The sequence below is a fragment of the Plecotus auritus genome (genome assembly GCF_963455305.1).
Source record: "Plecotus auritus genome assembly, chromosome: 8".
NCBI classification, from domain to species: Eukaryota; Metazoa; Chordata; class Mammalia; order Chiroptera; family Vespertilionidae; genus Plecotus; species Plecotus auritus.
Genome location: NC_137782.1, coordinates 108,676,851 through 108,691,424, shown reverse-complemented (window position 1 = coordinate 108,691,424; position 14,574 = coordinate 108,676,851). Strand labels below are relative to the sequence as shown.

Here is a 14,574-nt window from a genome sequence, read left to right as displayed (position 1 = left end):
CTTTTTTTGTCTGTGAAGTGCCTAGTTTCACCTTCATTTTTGAATGATAGCCTTGCTGGATAGAGTATTCTTGGAATTAGTCCCTTGCCTTTCATCACTTTGTATACTTCATTCCATTCTTTTCTGGCCTGATGTGTTTCTGTTGAGAAATCAGTTCATAGTCTAATGGGAGTTCCCTTGTAGGTAACTTTCTGTTTCTTTTGCAGCCTTTAAGGTTCCCTGTTTGTCTCTTACATTTGCCAATTTACTTACGATGTGTCTTGTAGTGGGTCCTTTTGGGTTCATCTTGCTCGGGACTCTGTGCTTCTTGGACTTGTGTGACTTTTTTTCCCCCAGTCTGGGAAGTTTTCTGTCATTATTTCTTCAAATAGGTTTCCTCTTCTTTGCTCAGCTTCCTGTCCTTCTGACACCCGTATTATGCATATGTTGTTTCATTTCAAGTTGTCCCAAAGCTCTCTTAGACTCTCCTCCTGCTTTTTAATTTTTTTTCTAGGTGTGGCTCTGCTTGGGTGCTTATTTATATCTTGTCTTCTAACTCGCTGATTTGGTCCTCAGCTTCTGATTCAGTCCTCAGCTTCTTCTAGTCTACTGTTGAAACCTTCCATTGTGTTCCTTATTGCAGCTGTGTTATTCATCATATCCTCATTCTTGATCATGTTGGTGAAATTCTCATTCAGCTCCTTATAATTCTCATTGAGTTGCATGTATTTGTCATCCAAATGTTTGAGCATCCTTGTAACCATTACTCTGAATTGTTTCTCTGACAACTTGTCTGCATTTCATTTAGTTCCTTTTCTGGTGAGTCCCCCTTTTCTTTCCTTTGGGGACTGTTTCTTTGTCTCCCCATTTTTGTTACCCCATTATATTTGTTTCTATGTCTCTGATCAAACTGCTATGCCACCCAGATTTTTGGGGGGAGATTGGTCCTATGTAGTAGGTTTTGTGGACCCAGTGATGCTGTCTCTCAGATCTCCTGAGCTGGGTGTTCTAGGAAAGCCCCCTACTTGAGATTTTTGGGTTTCCTGGTGTAGTTCGGTCTTGAATGTTATTGTCCTGTTCATGGATGGAGTCTCCTCACAGGTTGTTTTATATTTGATTCATCCCTGACCTCATCATGCAAGCTGTTGTTGATGTGCTCGGGATCCCAGCTCCTGTTGCAAGGGTCGCCTGAAGTGTCACTGGTGTGCAACTCAATGCAGAGATTCTGGAGCCCATGGCCAGGGAGGCAGGGTCTCGGAGTCTGCAGTTGAGGCAGTGCAACTTTGGCCAGGGTATTGTGTGCTCAGCCACTCACTGCAGAGGTCCTGAAGCTAACCACTGTGGAGGTGGTGGTCCACAACCAACATTTAATCAAGTTCTTTGGATATGCAGAATGAAATGGTGACAAAATGAATGTTTTCTCTATTATCTATTAAGGGATGCTTTGTACAAGATTTAAAAATTGTTAATAGAATTGTTTTAACCAGACGAGCAAAACTCTTTATAAGCTGTGCCCGGAGACGTGAAAGTGGTCTTCACGTGGCTCTCTGGTGTGATGCAGTGGCCTTTGCTGTGCTACAGTTTCACTTTCAGAGCTTTAGGCCTAAAGTGTGGCCTTGTGTTTGATATGTGCCTTTTACTTTTACTATGCTTAATTGTCTCTTACTGTAGTTTGTTTCAGGTAATCCTGGAACTTCATGAAATACAGAATAATCTCAAAGAATGTTCTATGAAATTCACAGTAGGAGTATTATGGAATATAATTTTAAACTGGATTGAGAAGATACTTAGTATCTTTTAAATAATTGCAAATGTTAATAGTTCTAATGTGTGTGAGTCAGGATTTCCTCAGTACTATGCTGAAATGCAAAATGGCAATGAGTATATATTACTAATTGAACTTTCATAATAAACTTTATATTACTACTTTTATTTGCTTGGTATTTTGGGGGATTTATTGTAAGAGTTCATTTGAAATTAAGGGTTCTGCTATTTAAAAACATTGAAAATCCTTGGTTTAAATGTCTCTCTCCATATGTTTCCTTCATTAGGGCAGAACAGTTTCTTAATTTGTTTCCTTTGGTGTTTTGTACATGACTGCACATTAGTAAATGCTTATTAGCCAGCATGACTTGGCTTGAGGTCTATAAAAGATTAATCCTGGTTTAATTTTACTGTGCTTCTCTAATGAAGTTGGTCAGGGTCTGGCATATATTTAATCATAAATGGAATCAAATACTTGAGGTACATAGTCTGACCTAATGAAATGGAGCAGAACTGTCCCCACTTTGTTCTGCTCTCCATACTTGTGTGTTGTTTGAGGCAGCTGTTTTGAGGGGAAAGAGGTAGAACTAAATATAATAAACTAAAATTTAAAAAGGAAAAGACATTCATTTAGCTTAGTCATTTGAGACTTCTTTTTCCTATCTTGCCCTTGTATCAGTTCTACATCTTAAAATAGTACACTTTTTTAAAATTAAAATGTGAAACCTTAATGTTCAGTTAGACTTTTCTCATTTTTTGACCAAGATTACTTTGTCTCTTGCATAAATTAACAACTTTCCACATCCTATTGCTCAAGAAGTGTAACCACCTGTATTCTTAAGTTTTGCTTTGAAATATGCAGAATTGGGCTGAGAAGACAATCCAGCAGCACTCACCCCACCTCCCTTTTACTAGACTAGACAGTGCCTCCTCAATCAGTCAGTACTCTTGGTATTTTATTTCCTGAGTTACCACTGGTTTTCCTTAGGAAACATATTGTATAGGTTTGCAAAGCTTTCTAAGATATTTGTAAGTCTTTTAAATTGTACAGTCCTGTTCAGTGAGAAACACAGTTTTAGGTGAAAAGTATTATTAATTAGTTGTTTTCTCTGGATCTTGTGTTTCTAAATAAAACTTCTTTACATATCCATATATGTGGATATATTGATTTCAGAGAGAGGGAGAGAGAGATGGAAACATCAATGATGAGAGAGAATCATTGATAGGCTGCCTCCTGCACGCCCCCCAGTGGGGATGGAGCCTGCAACCCGGGCATGTGCCCTTGACCGGAATCGAACCTGGGACCCTTCAGTCCACAAGCCGATGCTCTATCCACTGAGCCAAACCAGCTAGGGCTAGAAAACTTCTTAATGTCACCCAGTTAATTATGGCAGAGCCAAACTAAAATCAGGACTTTTGGTCTTCAGTTCACTGTGTTTTCCCTTATACCACATGTTTTATACTGGCCATAACAGAAACATTATTTGCTTTAAATACTTTGCATTTCATGACTTTAAACTTCTTGAATTTTGTACCTATTACGTTTGTAAGACATTGTAGTTTATTAGGTAATCAAAATATATGAATTGTGTGTGTGTGTGTATTTTTTTCCTCATTTACATTTTTTTCTGCTTTAGTTTTTTTTACCCATAAAATTGGTTGTGATGTGACTTGCTTTGCTTTCTCTCACAAACTTTTGAAATAATCTGCAAATTTTGTTTGCTGGAGATAATACTTTTAGTGCATAGAAATTGTACAACAGCTATGTAAGGGATCTTAAATACCAAGTCTAGCCTCTCATTTTGTCAATTCAGAAACAGGCTAAGTGAGATGAGTCATTGCCCAAGACTTTTCATTGTTAACCTGCAACTGGAAACCAGACGTTGCATCCAGGGTTGTATCATGGTAAGGCTGATCAAGTATGAGTTTTTGGGAGATAGACCGGCACTTGAATTGTGGCTGTCCCACTAGCTGTGTGTGACTTTAGAAAGTTACCTTAATCTCTCCAGTTTTTGATTTGTTAATGTGCCTAAAATTGATGCCATTTATAAGAAACTTTATTAATGAACAATAATTTACATGTTTAAAAATTTAATAGAGCTTTAAGGAAAAAATTTGATTGCCACATGTTCCTTTAATAATCTATTTTTAGAACCAATGTTATATCCCCCTCCCCTCCTCCCGTAAAGTCATCTTGGGAGCCACCCAGCCTCAGAGTCACTGTTTACTTAAAGGATCTTCACCAAAATGTCAGTGATAATCTGTGATAGTGATTTTTTTGGTGATTCAGTTACCTTTTTTATACCCTAATGTATTTAAAAATAGTACAGTGAGAATGTGTAATGGGGTTTGAGGAATGTTAATTTTTATTTGAATTGGTCCAGACTGTTTAACTTGATTAATCTCATTTATACCAGTTTGGGAAATGAAATATTTATTAGAGCTCAAAAGGTTTTTTTAGTTGTGACATTCTCTAGTGTAACACCAGTTGTAAAGATTTAGAGAATATAGAATTTCCCTGAATTTGATTTTTCATTCTCTTACTAGAGGCCCGGTGCACGAAATTCGTGCACTGCGGGGGGGGGGGGTGTCCCTCAGCCCAACCTGCACCCTCTCCAATCTGGGACCCCTCGGGCAATGTCTGACTGCCTATTTAGGCCCAATCCAGGCAATCGGACATCCCTTTCACAATCTAGGACTGCTGGCTCCCAACTTCTCGCCTGCCTGCCTGATTGCCCCTAACCACTTCTGCCTGCCAGCCTGATCACCCCCTAACCACTCCCCTGCCAGCCTGATCGATGCCTAACTGCTCCCCTGCCAGCCTGATCATTCCCAACTGCCCTCCCCTGACAACCCGGTCACCCCCAAATGCCCTCCCGTGCATATTCCCTGTTTATTAGATAGGGTTTTTTCTTTAGCATATTGGACAGCCCTAACTGGTTTGGCTCAGTGGATGGAGCATCGGCCTGCAGACTCAAGGGTCCCAGGTTCGATTCTGGTCAAGGGCATGTACCTTGGTTGGGGGCACATACCCAGTGGGGAGTGTGCAGGAGGCAGCTGATAGATGTTTCTCTCTCATAGATGTTTCTAGCTCTCTATCCTTTTCCCTTCCTCTCTGTAAAAAGTCAATAAAATATATATTTTTAAAAAAGAAACATTTAAGATTTCTCCATATCTGCCTGGCTGGTGTGACTCAGTGGTTGAGACCCCAGGCTGCCACTGCTGGAAGGGGATCGCACCCCAGCCAGGCTGAGACCCCAGCCCAGGCTACCACACCTGGCCAGGGATGGCACAGTGGGGGGTGCGCGCCCCGACCAGGCTGAGACCTCAGCCCAGGCTGCCGCCTCAGCCCAGCCAGGCTGAGACCCCAGCCCAGGCTACCATATGAGCCTGGCCAGGGATGGCGCCATTGGGGGTGTGCTCCCTGGCCAGGCTGAGACCCCAGCCCAGGCTGCCATCTCAGACCGGCCTGGGATGGCACTGCAGGGGGTGCACGCCCAGGCCAGGCTGAGACCCCAGCCCAGGATATGGCCGGGGATCGCGCCAGGCGCTGGTGCCTCCCAGCCTGACACCCCGGGCTGCCGCCACTGGGCGGGGATCGCTGCGTGGGGGGCGGGTGCCTTGCAGCCGGACACCCTGGACTGCCGCTGCTGGCCAGGGATCGCGCCGCAGGGAGTGCACCCCGGCCAGGCTGAGACCCCAACCCAGGCTGCCGCCGCTGGCCAGAAGATCATGTGGTGGGGGTGCGCGGCCCTGCGAGCCTGAGACCCCAGCCCAGGCTGTGGCAGAAGATCCTGTGGTGGGGGTGCGCGGCCCTGCCAGCCTGAGAACCCAGCCCAGGCTGTGGCAGAAGATCGCGTGGCAGGGGTGCGCAACCCTGCCAGCCTGAGAACCCAGCCCAGGCTGCCGCCGCGGCCGGGAAATCGCGTGGCTTGGGTGCGAGGCCCTGCTGGCCTGAGACCCCAGCCCAGGCTGTGGCAGAGGATTGCATGGCGGGGGTGCGCGCCCCTGCCAGCCTGAGACCCCAACCCAGGCTGTGGCCGGGGATCGGGCTGGGCGCTGGTGCCTCCCAGCCGGACACCCCGGACTGCCGCCACTGGGCGGACTGGGGGACTCGGATGGGGCTAAGAGGACTGTGCGCCGCCATCTTGTGGCTATGGGCGCCGCCATTTTTGTAGTGGAGTGATGGTTAATTTGCATATTACTCTTTTATTAGATAGGATTGTTGCCAGTCCATCCAGGACATTCTAGAAGGCAAAGGTACAGAAGGGTGGGCATCAAGAGAAGGACTTGTAGGTGAGATTATAGATTGAAAAAAAATTAAAGTAGAGAGCAGCCCTGAAGTTCCTTCCATCTTCCTGCTTTGGAATAAGAGATAATAATAACAGTTATATATATATAAAAGCCTAAGTGACATTTACGACCAAATGACCAGAACAACCAGTCAACCAGTTGCTATGATGCACACTGGCCACCAGGGGGCAGATGCTCAACGCAGAGCTGCCCCTGGTGGTCAGTGTGCTCCCACAGCCAACCTCCCATGGCCCCACCCCTGGCCGGCCAACGTCCTGGGGTCCCTCCCCCTGGCTGGCCGGACCCCCCGATAGGCCTCAATCGCTGGCCAGGCCAAGGGACCCCACCTGTGCACGAATTTGTGCACTGGGCCTCTAGTTATAATACTGGTGATAGCTTGGTTTTTGTGATCCCAACCCCTGAAAATCTTCGTTTATGAATTTTGAACTAATTTTATTTAAACATTGTTTTCATTTATTTTTCTAGTGCAATGTCCAATTTGGTAGCCTCTAGCCACATGTTTTAAACACTTGAAATAGCCCTAACCAGTTTGGCTCAGTGTATAGAGTGTCAGCCTGCGAACTGAAGAGTCCCAGGTTCGATTCCGGTCAAGGGCATGTACCTTGGTTGCAGGCACATCCCCGGTAGGAGGTGTGCAGGAGGCAGCTGATCAATGTTTCTCTCTCATGGTGAAGTGATAGTGTTTTGGAACTATTGGGTTAAATTAAGTATTATTAAAATGATTTCATGATTTTACTGAGGGTACTAAAAATCTTTTTTTTAGAAATCTTTTTAAAAATATATTTTATTGATTTTTTTTTTTTTTACAGAGAGAAAGGGAGAGGGATAAAAAGTTGGAAACATCGATGAGAGAGAAACATCGATTAGCTGCCTCCTGCACACCTCCTACCGGGGATGTGCCTGCAACCAAGGTACATGCCCTTGACCGGAATCGAACCTGGGACCTTTTAGTTCACAGGCCGACGCTCTATCCACTGAGCCAAACTGGTCAGGGCAAGAAATCTTAACATATGTGACTTGCACTTATCAGGCAATGTCAGTGTGTGTGGTCAGTAACATCAAATGACATCTACGCAGTAGAATTTACCATGAATTAAACGTGGCATATCTGGATTTGCTTTTTTAGTTTTTAAATTTTTCTCAAGTCTAAAACTCATCTAATTAGATAGGTATAATAAAAGTGTTCATCTAGCCCTGGCGGGTTTGGCTCAGTGGATAGAGCGTTGGCCTGTGGACTGAAGGGTCCCGAGTTTGATTCCGGTCAAAGGCACATGCCTGGGTTGTGGGCTCGTCCCCGGTTGGGGGCGTGCAGGAGGCAGCCGATCGATGATTCTCTCTCATCTCTCCCTTCCCTCTTCCTTCCTCTCTGAAATCAATTTTTAAGAAAAAATTTTTTTTTTTTTTTTTTTTAAAGAAAAGTGTTCATCTAAATACTTGGACCTATATTGTTTGGGCTTATGGAAAATCTGTTGCTTGAACAACAAAGTAGATACATAAGCCTCCTGTGACTCTTGCCCTCCCCCCACCACCACCCAGGGCACAACTGTTGCTAGGGGAGGTGTGATTTAGAGCTTTCATTAGGATAATAGGTGAAATAAATAGAAAAGCTATTGAAAGTAATTAGTTTAATTGCTAGTATTAAATGCCAGCTATAACAGAACTATAGTGAGTCAGACATTTTTTTAATGGGAAAACATAAACTACATTGATTTTTGTTTTAAGATATTTTTAATAGTTGTATTGAGAATAAAATATTTTGAAACAGTTGAAAAATTTACACTGTTTCTCGGTCTGCAGTGTTTAATTTACCTTTTGTATAGGTGGACTTCTGACTATTGTATTATAGTAAGTCATCACTGAATGTTATCGATAGGTTCTGTTGACTTTCAGTGAAATGACATATAACATAACCAGTTTTATAATACGCTGATTGATATAAACGAAAGTTCATTTCCTATGGCATCTCATTAATGCAATAACAAAATGTTGCTATTCGAGGACGGGCTGTATTCTGAAGGAGCTGTAAGATTAATTGGAATCTCTGTAATCTGATTCATAAATGACTTTATATTTGTCAATTTTTAAAAAAAGATACTAGTATCAAGGTCATACAGCTAAATGTGATAAAAATTTTAATAATATTTGCTCTATATTATTATTCATTACTTGAGGTCCCTATTTGCTCTTCTAGGCACCTCTTAGCAGTAGATGTTTTTGTGTTGATTGACTGTCTCTAGCAACCAGGGGAAGAGGAAGTGCTAAGGCAAAATAGCTTTATCATCTTGTGATATACCTCCCAACTTTGTTTACTGGCAACACAGCCGAGGAGAAAGTGAACCAGTGATATACTCTTTGAATGGCTTGTTCTAGGGATTATTCAGCTAGGACTCTACTTTCTTATATATAAAACTCATAATATATTTTAATATTAACTTTACAGATCCTTCTGCTGAGGAATTGAGAAAGCTAATGATGTTGCATGGAGGCCAGTACCATGTGTATTATTCCAGGTCCAAAACAACACACATTATTGCCACAAATCTTCCTACTGCCAAAATAAAAGAATTGAAGGGGCAAAAAGTAATTCGGCCAGAATGGATTGTGGAAAGGTAAGTGTAATTTTTAATAAGGTTTAAAAATTGGAATACATTTTATTTCTATTATAGACACTTACATTGCCTCCTTTTATTATTATTATTTTTTTATAAATCTTTATTGTTCAGATTATTACAGTTGGTCCTCTTTTTTCTCCCCATAGCTCCTCTCCACCCAGTTCCAACCCCACCCTCTGCCCTTACCCGCACCCCCCACACCTCTTTCCCCTCAAGGATTGTCAGTCCACTCCCTTTCTATGCTCCTGATTCTATTATATTGACCAGTGTATTCCGTTCATCAGATTTTTATTCACTTGATTTTTAGATTCACTTGTTGATAGATATGTATTTATTGTTCATAATTTTTATCTTTACCTTTTTCTTCTTCTTCCTCTTCTTAAAGAATACCATTCAGCATTTCATATAATACTGGTTTGGTGGTGGTGAACTCCTTTAGCTTTTTCTTATCTTTGAAGCTCTTTATCTGACCTTCCATTCTGAATGATAGCTTTGCTGGGTAGAGTAATCTTGGTTGTAGGTTCTTGCTATTCATCACTTTGAATATTTCTTGCCACTCCCTTCTGGCCTACATAGTTTCTGTTGAGAAATCAGCTGACAGTCTTATGGCTGCTCCCTTGTAGGTAACTAACTGTTTTTCTCGTGCTGCTTTTAATATTCTCTCTTTGTCTTTTGCCCTTGGCATTTTAATTATGATGTGTCTTGGTGTGGTCCTCTTTGGATTCCTTTTGTTTGGGGTTCTGTGCGCTTCCTGGACTTGTAAGTCTATTTCTTTCACCAGGTGGGGAAAGTTTTCGCTCATTATTTCTTCAAATAGGTTTTCAGTATCTTGCTCTCTCTCTTCTTCTGGCACCCCCATAATTCTGATGTTGGTACGTTTCAGGTTGTCCCAGAGGCTCCTTACACTATCTTTATATTTTTGGATTCTTTTTCCTTTTGCTTTTCCGGTTGCGTGTTTTTTGCTTCTTTGTATTTCAAATCTTTGACTTGATTCTTACAATCCTCTAGTCTGCTGTTGGATCTCTGTATATTATTCTTTATTTCAGTCAGTGTATGTTTAATTTCTAGTTGTTCCTTTTTCATATCCTTGAGGGTCACACTAAATTTATCAACGGTTTCTAGAAAATTCTTGAGAGAGAAACCAAGATGGCGGCATAGGTAAACACCTAAGCTGCTGCCTCGCACAACAATATCAAAACTACAACTAAAAGACAAAATGGACATCATCCAGAACCACAGGAAAGCTGGCTGAGTGGAAATGCTATAACTAGAAGAAAAGAGGAAAGCACATTGAGACTCAGAGGAGCTACAAAAGGCTGAGGTACAGAGGCTCGCACGCTGAGAGGAAGGGCAGCTGTGTGCATGGGCGGCTGAGTGCGCGGCTGGCTTTCTAAAGCGGGAGGGAGGAAGAAACTCCTGACTGCACTGAACTCTAGTCCCGGGCGAGATGCTGGGAAACCGGACTCATTCGCTGGGAATCTCAACTGTCGGGGCAAAAGAAAGCACACTGAGACTCGGGAGCTGCAGAAGGTCTGGAGGCGTGCGCCTGCGCAGAGAGGACTGACTGCTGAATGCACGGGCGGCTGAGTGCGCGGCTGGCTTTCTAAAGCAGGAGGGACACAGAAGCTCCCGACTGCGTTGAACTCCAGTTCTGGGCAAGTTTCTGGGAACCCCGAAAATTTTAAGAATATTTGCTCTATATTATTATAGAGCAAATATTCTTAAAATTGCTTTCTCTCAGAGGTGCTTGCAGCGAATACCAAGGGTCACTGAGACCCAGGGGCCTCATAAGGCAGGACTGACGGGAAACCAAGGCTGTCTGCTCGGCCCTGAAACGCCGCCCCATTCTAGCTGAGCACAGAGGCTTTTGCAATTTTGCAAGTCTTGTCTCATAAGAGTGTCTCCAGCACAGAAGTGTTCCCAGTGTAGACACAGCTGATCCTCACAGCCAACTGGCCTGGAGGTCAATTCCTCCCATTGATACCAACAACAGTCAAGACTTAACTACAACAAGGCTGAGCACACAGTCCACAAAGGGGTGCACCAAGAGTGTCCACCTCAGGTAACTGGGGAGGCTGAGCCACTGTGCCCTAGAGGACACCTACCACACAAAGCTACTCTACCAACTCAGGGAAGCAGCGAAAATGTGGAGACAAAGAAACAGGTCACAAATGAAAGAAATGTAGGAAAATAAATGACTGGATTTAGAGTTCAAAACCATGGTTATAAGGTTTTTCAAGAATTTCCTAGAAAAGGCTGATAAATTTAACAAGACCCTTGAGGATATGAAAAAGGACCAACTAGAAATTAAACATACACTGACTGAAATAAAAAATATTGTACAGAGATCTAACAGCTGACCAGAGGATCGCAAGGATCAAGTCAAAGATTTGAAATACAAAGAAGCAAAAAACACTCAACTGGAAAAGCAAAAAGAAAAAAGAATAAAAAAAGTTGAAAATAGTGTAAGAAGCCTCTGGGACAACTTCAAGCGTACCAACATCAGAATTATGGGGGTGCCAGAAGAAGAGAGAGAGCAAGATACTGAAAACCTATTGGAAGAAATAATGACTGAAAACTTCCCCCACCTGGTGAAAGAAATAGACTTACAAGTCCAGGAAGCGCACAGAACCCCAAACAAAAGGAATCCAAAGAGGACCACACCAAGACACATCATAATTAAAATGCCAAGGGCAAAAGACAAAGAGAGAATATTAAAAGCAGCACGAGAAAAACAGTTAGTTACCTACAAGGGAGCAGCCATACGACTGTCAGCTGATTTCTCAACAGAAACTATGCAGGCCAGAAGGGAGTGGCAAGAAATATTCAAAGTGATGAATAGCAAGAACCTACAACCAAGATTACTCTACCCAGCAAAGCTATCATTCAGAATGGAAGGTCAGATAAAGAGCTTCAAAGATAAGAAAAAGCTAAAGGAGTTCACCACCACCAAACCAGTATTATATGAAATGCTGAATGGTATTCTTTAAGAAGAGGAAGAAGAAGAAAAAGGTAAAGATAAAAATTATGAATAACTAATAACATGTCTATCAACAAGTGAATCTAAAAATCAAGTGAATTAAAAACCTGAGGAACAGAATAAACTGGTGAATATAATAGAATCAGGGGCATAGAAAGGGAGTGGACTAACAATTCTCTGGGGGAAAGGGGTGTGGGAGGTGCGGGAAGAAACTGGACAAAAAGCATACACCTATGGATGAGGACAGTGGGGGAGAGGTAAGGGCAGAGGGTGGGGTGGGAACTGGGTGGAGGGGAGCTATGGGGGAAAAAAGAGGAACAATTGTAATAATCTGAACAATAAAGATTTATTAAATTAAAAAAATTTCTTGAAAACCTTATAACCGTGGTTTTTGAACTCTATATCCAGTAGTTTGCTTTCCTCCATTTCTTTCATTTGTGACCTGTTTCTTTGTCTCTGGATTTTGGCTGCTTCCCTGTGTTGACAGAGTGGCTTTGTGTGCTAGGTGTCCAATACGGCCCAGTAGCTCAGCCTCCCCAGTTACCTGAGGTGGATACTCTTGGTGCACCCCTTTGTGGGCTGTGTGCACAGTCTTGTTGTAGTTAAGCCTTGATTGTTGTTGGTATAATTGGGAGGAATTGACCTCCAGGCCAATTGGCTGTGAGGATCAGCTGTGTCTACGCTGGGAGAACTTCTGTGCTGGAGACACCCTTATGAGGCAAGACTTGCTTCAGTGGGCCTTTGGTGCTCACTGAGTCTGCCCCCTAAGTGTGTCCCTTATGGATCTGAGGAGTTGTAATCTGGATGGTCCCACTCTTACCACTGGGTATACTGGATCTTGGATCTCCAAGGAGGTGCTAATTTAGCCTCTTCCTGAGGCCACCCAGCAGGAGCTACGGAGAGATCTGCAGATTCCTCTTATTTGTTTGGGGTTTGGAGTTTCCCAAATGAGGTTCAGCTGTGAAGCAATGCAAGCTGCTGTGGGGCCTTGGGCCTTCTTTTGGATGTTCTGGGTCTCTGACTCAGCTTCAGTTTGTTACGTAATTTTAGAATTCAAAGGACCAGGCAATTCATATGCAAAAAGCTCTGCGCACAGCTTGGGTGGGGCGGGGTCTCATGGCGGAGCAAAGAGCAATGGCTTCCTGTCAGCCCTGCGCTAAGAGGCCCCTGGGTTCAGTGTCCCTCAGTAATCGCTGCTAGCACCTCTGAGAGAAAACCGCCCTCGAGTTCCGCCTGTTGCCAGACAGTCCAGTTTTTCCCCGTATCAGTCTGAGTCCCCAGGGTCTCACCCGGAACTGGAGTTCAGAGCAGTCGGGGGCTTGTGTCTCCCTCCAGATTGAAAAAAGACAGCTGCATACTCAGTTGCCAGCCCTCTCCACGCGCATGCCCCCGTACCTCTGCACTTTACTTCCACAGCTCCTGTGAGTCTCAGTGTGCTTTTCTCTTTCCTTCTAGTTATAGAATTTCCTCTCAGTCAGCCTTCCTGTGGTTCTGGATGATGTCCGTTTTGTCTTTTAGTTGTAGTTTTGAAGTGGTTGTGCAAGGCAGCAATTTCAGGTGTTTACCTATGCCGCCATCTTCGTTTCTCCTTACATTGCCTCTTAAGGGTGAAAAGTAATTAATGTCTTAAACAACACTACTATACTCTTAACTTCACATTGATAATTCAGGTGGCCTAGGATTTGACATCCTATTAAAAGTACTACATTCATGATCTTGGAACTAGAACTACCAGGAATTAGGGGCAGTCAGCCGGTAAGCAGCAGGAGGTAGTTATAGGAGAAGGTTGACTAAGCAAGTTATTCATTGGCAAATCTTTATGCACCTATTATGGGCTAGGCAATGTCCCCTGTTTGTTTGGAATTGGTGTGCTGTAAATCAATGATGGCTATTCATATTAACTTCTTAAGTTTAAATATGTCATCTGGATCTTTGGTAATGAGCCATACTTAGGTGATTTATATTTTAAAACAATATTATATATGAGTGATTGCTAGATTTGTGAAAGTTGAAAGTTAAAAGATTAAAATCATAATTTTACCTGTGAATAGATTATAATCTATCTATAATAATCTATAATAATAAATCATAATAATGCTAATTAGAACGGACAGCTGAATGACCTTCCGGACGAAGCTGGGGCTGCGAGGCCAAGCCCCTTGCACAAATTTTGTGCATCAGGCCTCTGATCGGAGCCTAAGCAACTGTTACAACTGAACGACTGCTCAACCAGTCTATGACACACACTGACCACCAGGGGGCAGACGTTCAATGAAGGAGCTGCCTCCTGGTGGTCAGTGTGCTCCCACAGCCAACCTCCCACGGCCAGCCAACCTCCCCTGGTCCCTCCCCCCATTCAGCAAGCCCCATCCGGCAGGCCACGTCTGGCAACCAGCTGGCCTGGCCCTGATCGGGACTGGGTGAGACGGTCCCGATAGGTCCTGATCACTGGCCAGGCTTAGGGACCCCACTAGTGCACGAATTTCATGCACTGAGCCTCCAGTTATTGTATAAAAGAATGGTGAGATTAAATTACGGAGTGCAAATGAAACAAACTTTGGGTTTGTTTTTTTGTTTGTTTTTTAGTCAATTCCAAGCTTTTGGGAAAATCCTAAGCTTCACTAATTTTGACATTTTCCATAAATTTATTCAGCAGATTGAGTTGTGCTCAGTTCCTTTGTGTAGCAGATGTAGCAGCACAGATTCAGTGGGAGGCAACATAGCATAGTGGGAAAGCCTGTGCCTGGGCTCTGGAGACACACCTGGGTTCACATCTGAACGCAGGAATTGGCATGCCTGTCATCTTGTGTGACTTGGGGAAAAGTTCTGCAGTCATTCTGAACTTCAGTTTCTCACTTGTAAAAGAAAGCTGATACTTGCCTGCTATGGTTATATGAGAACTAGAAATAATTTGTGTAAACTAGC

At 43.2% G+C, this 14,574-nt stretch overlaps 1 protein-coding gene across 3 annotated transcripts in view; it reads left to right on the top strand.

Annotated features, from left to right (window-relative positions):
* REV1 (REV1 DNA directed polymerase) overlaps positions 1 to 14,574 on the top strand; it is a 112,446-nt gene that overhangs the window by 47,782 nt on the left and 50,090 nt on the right. For all 3 annotated transcript variants that reach the window (XM_080685739.1, XM_080685738.1, XM_080685740.1), the window contains exon 4: positions 8,498 to 8,666. In XM_080685739.1, coding sequence (XP_080541865.1) covers positions 8,498 to 8,666 — 169 coding nt within the window. The remainder of the gene's footprint in view (positions 1 to 8,497; positions 8,667 to 14,574) is intronic.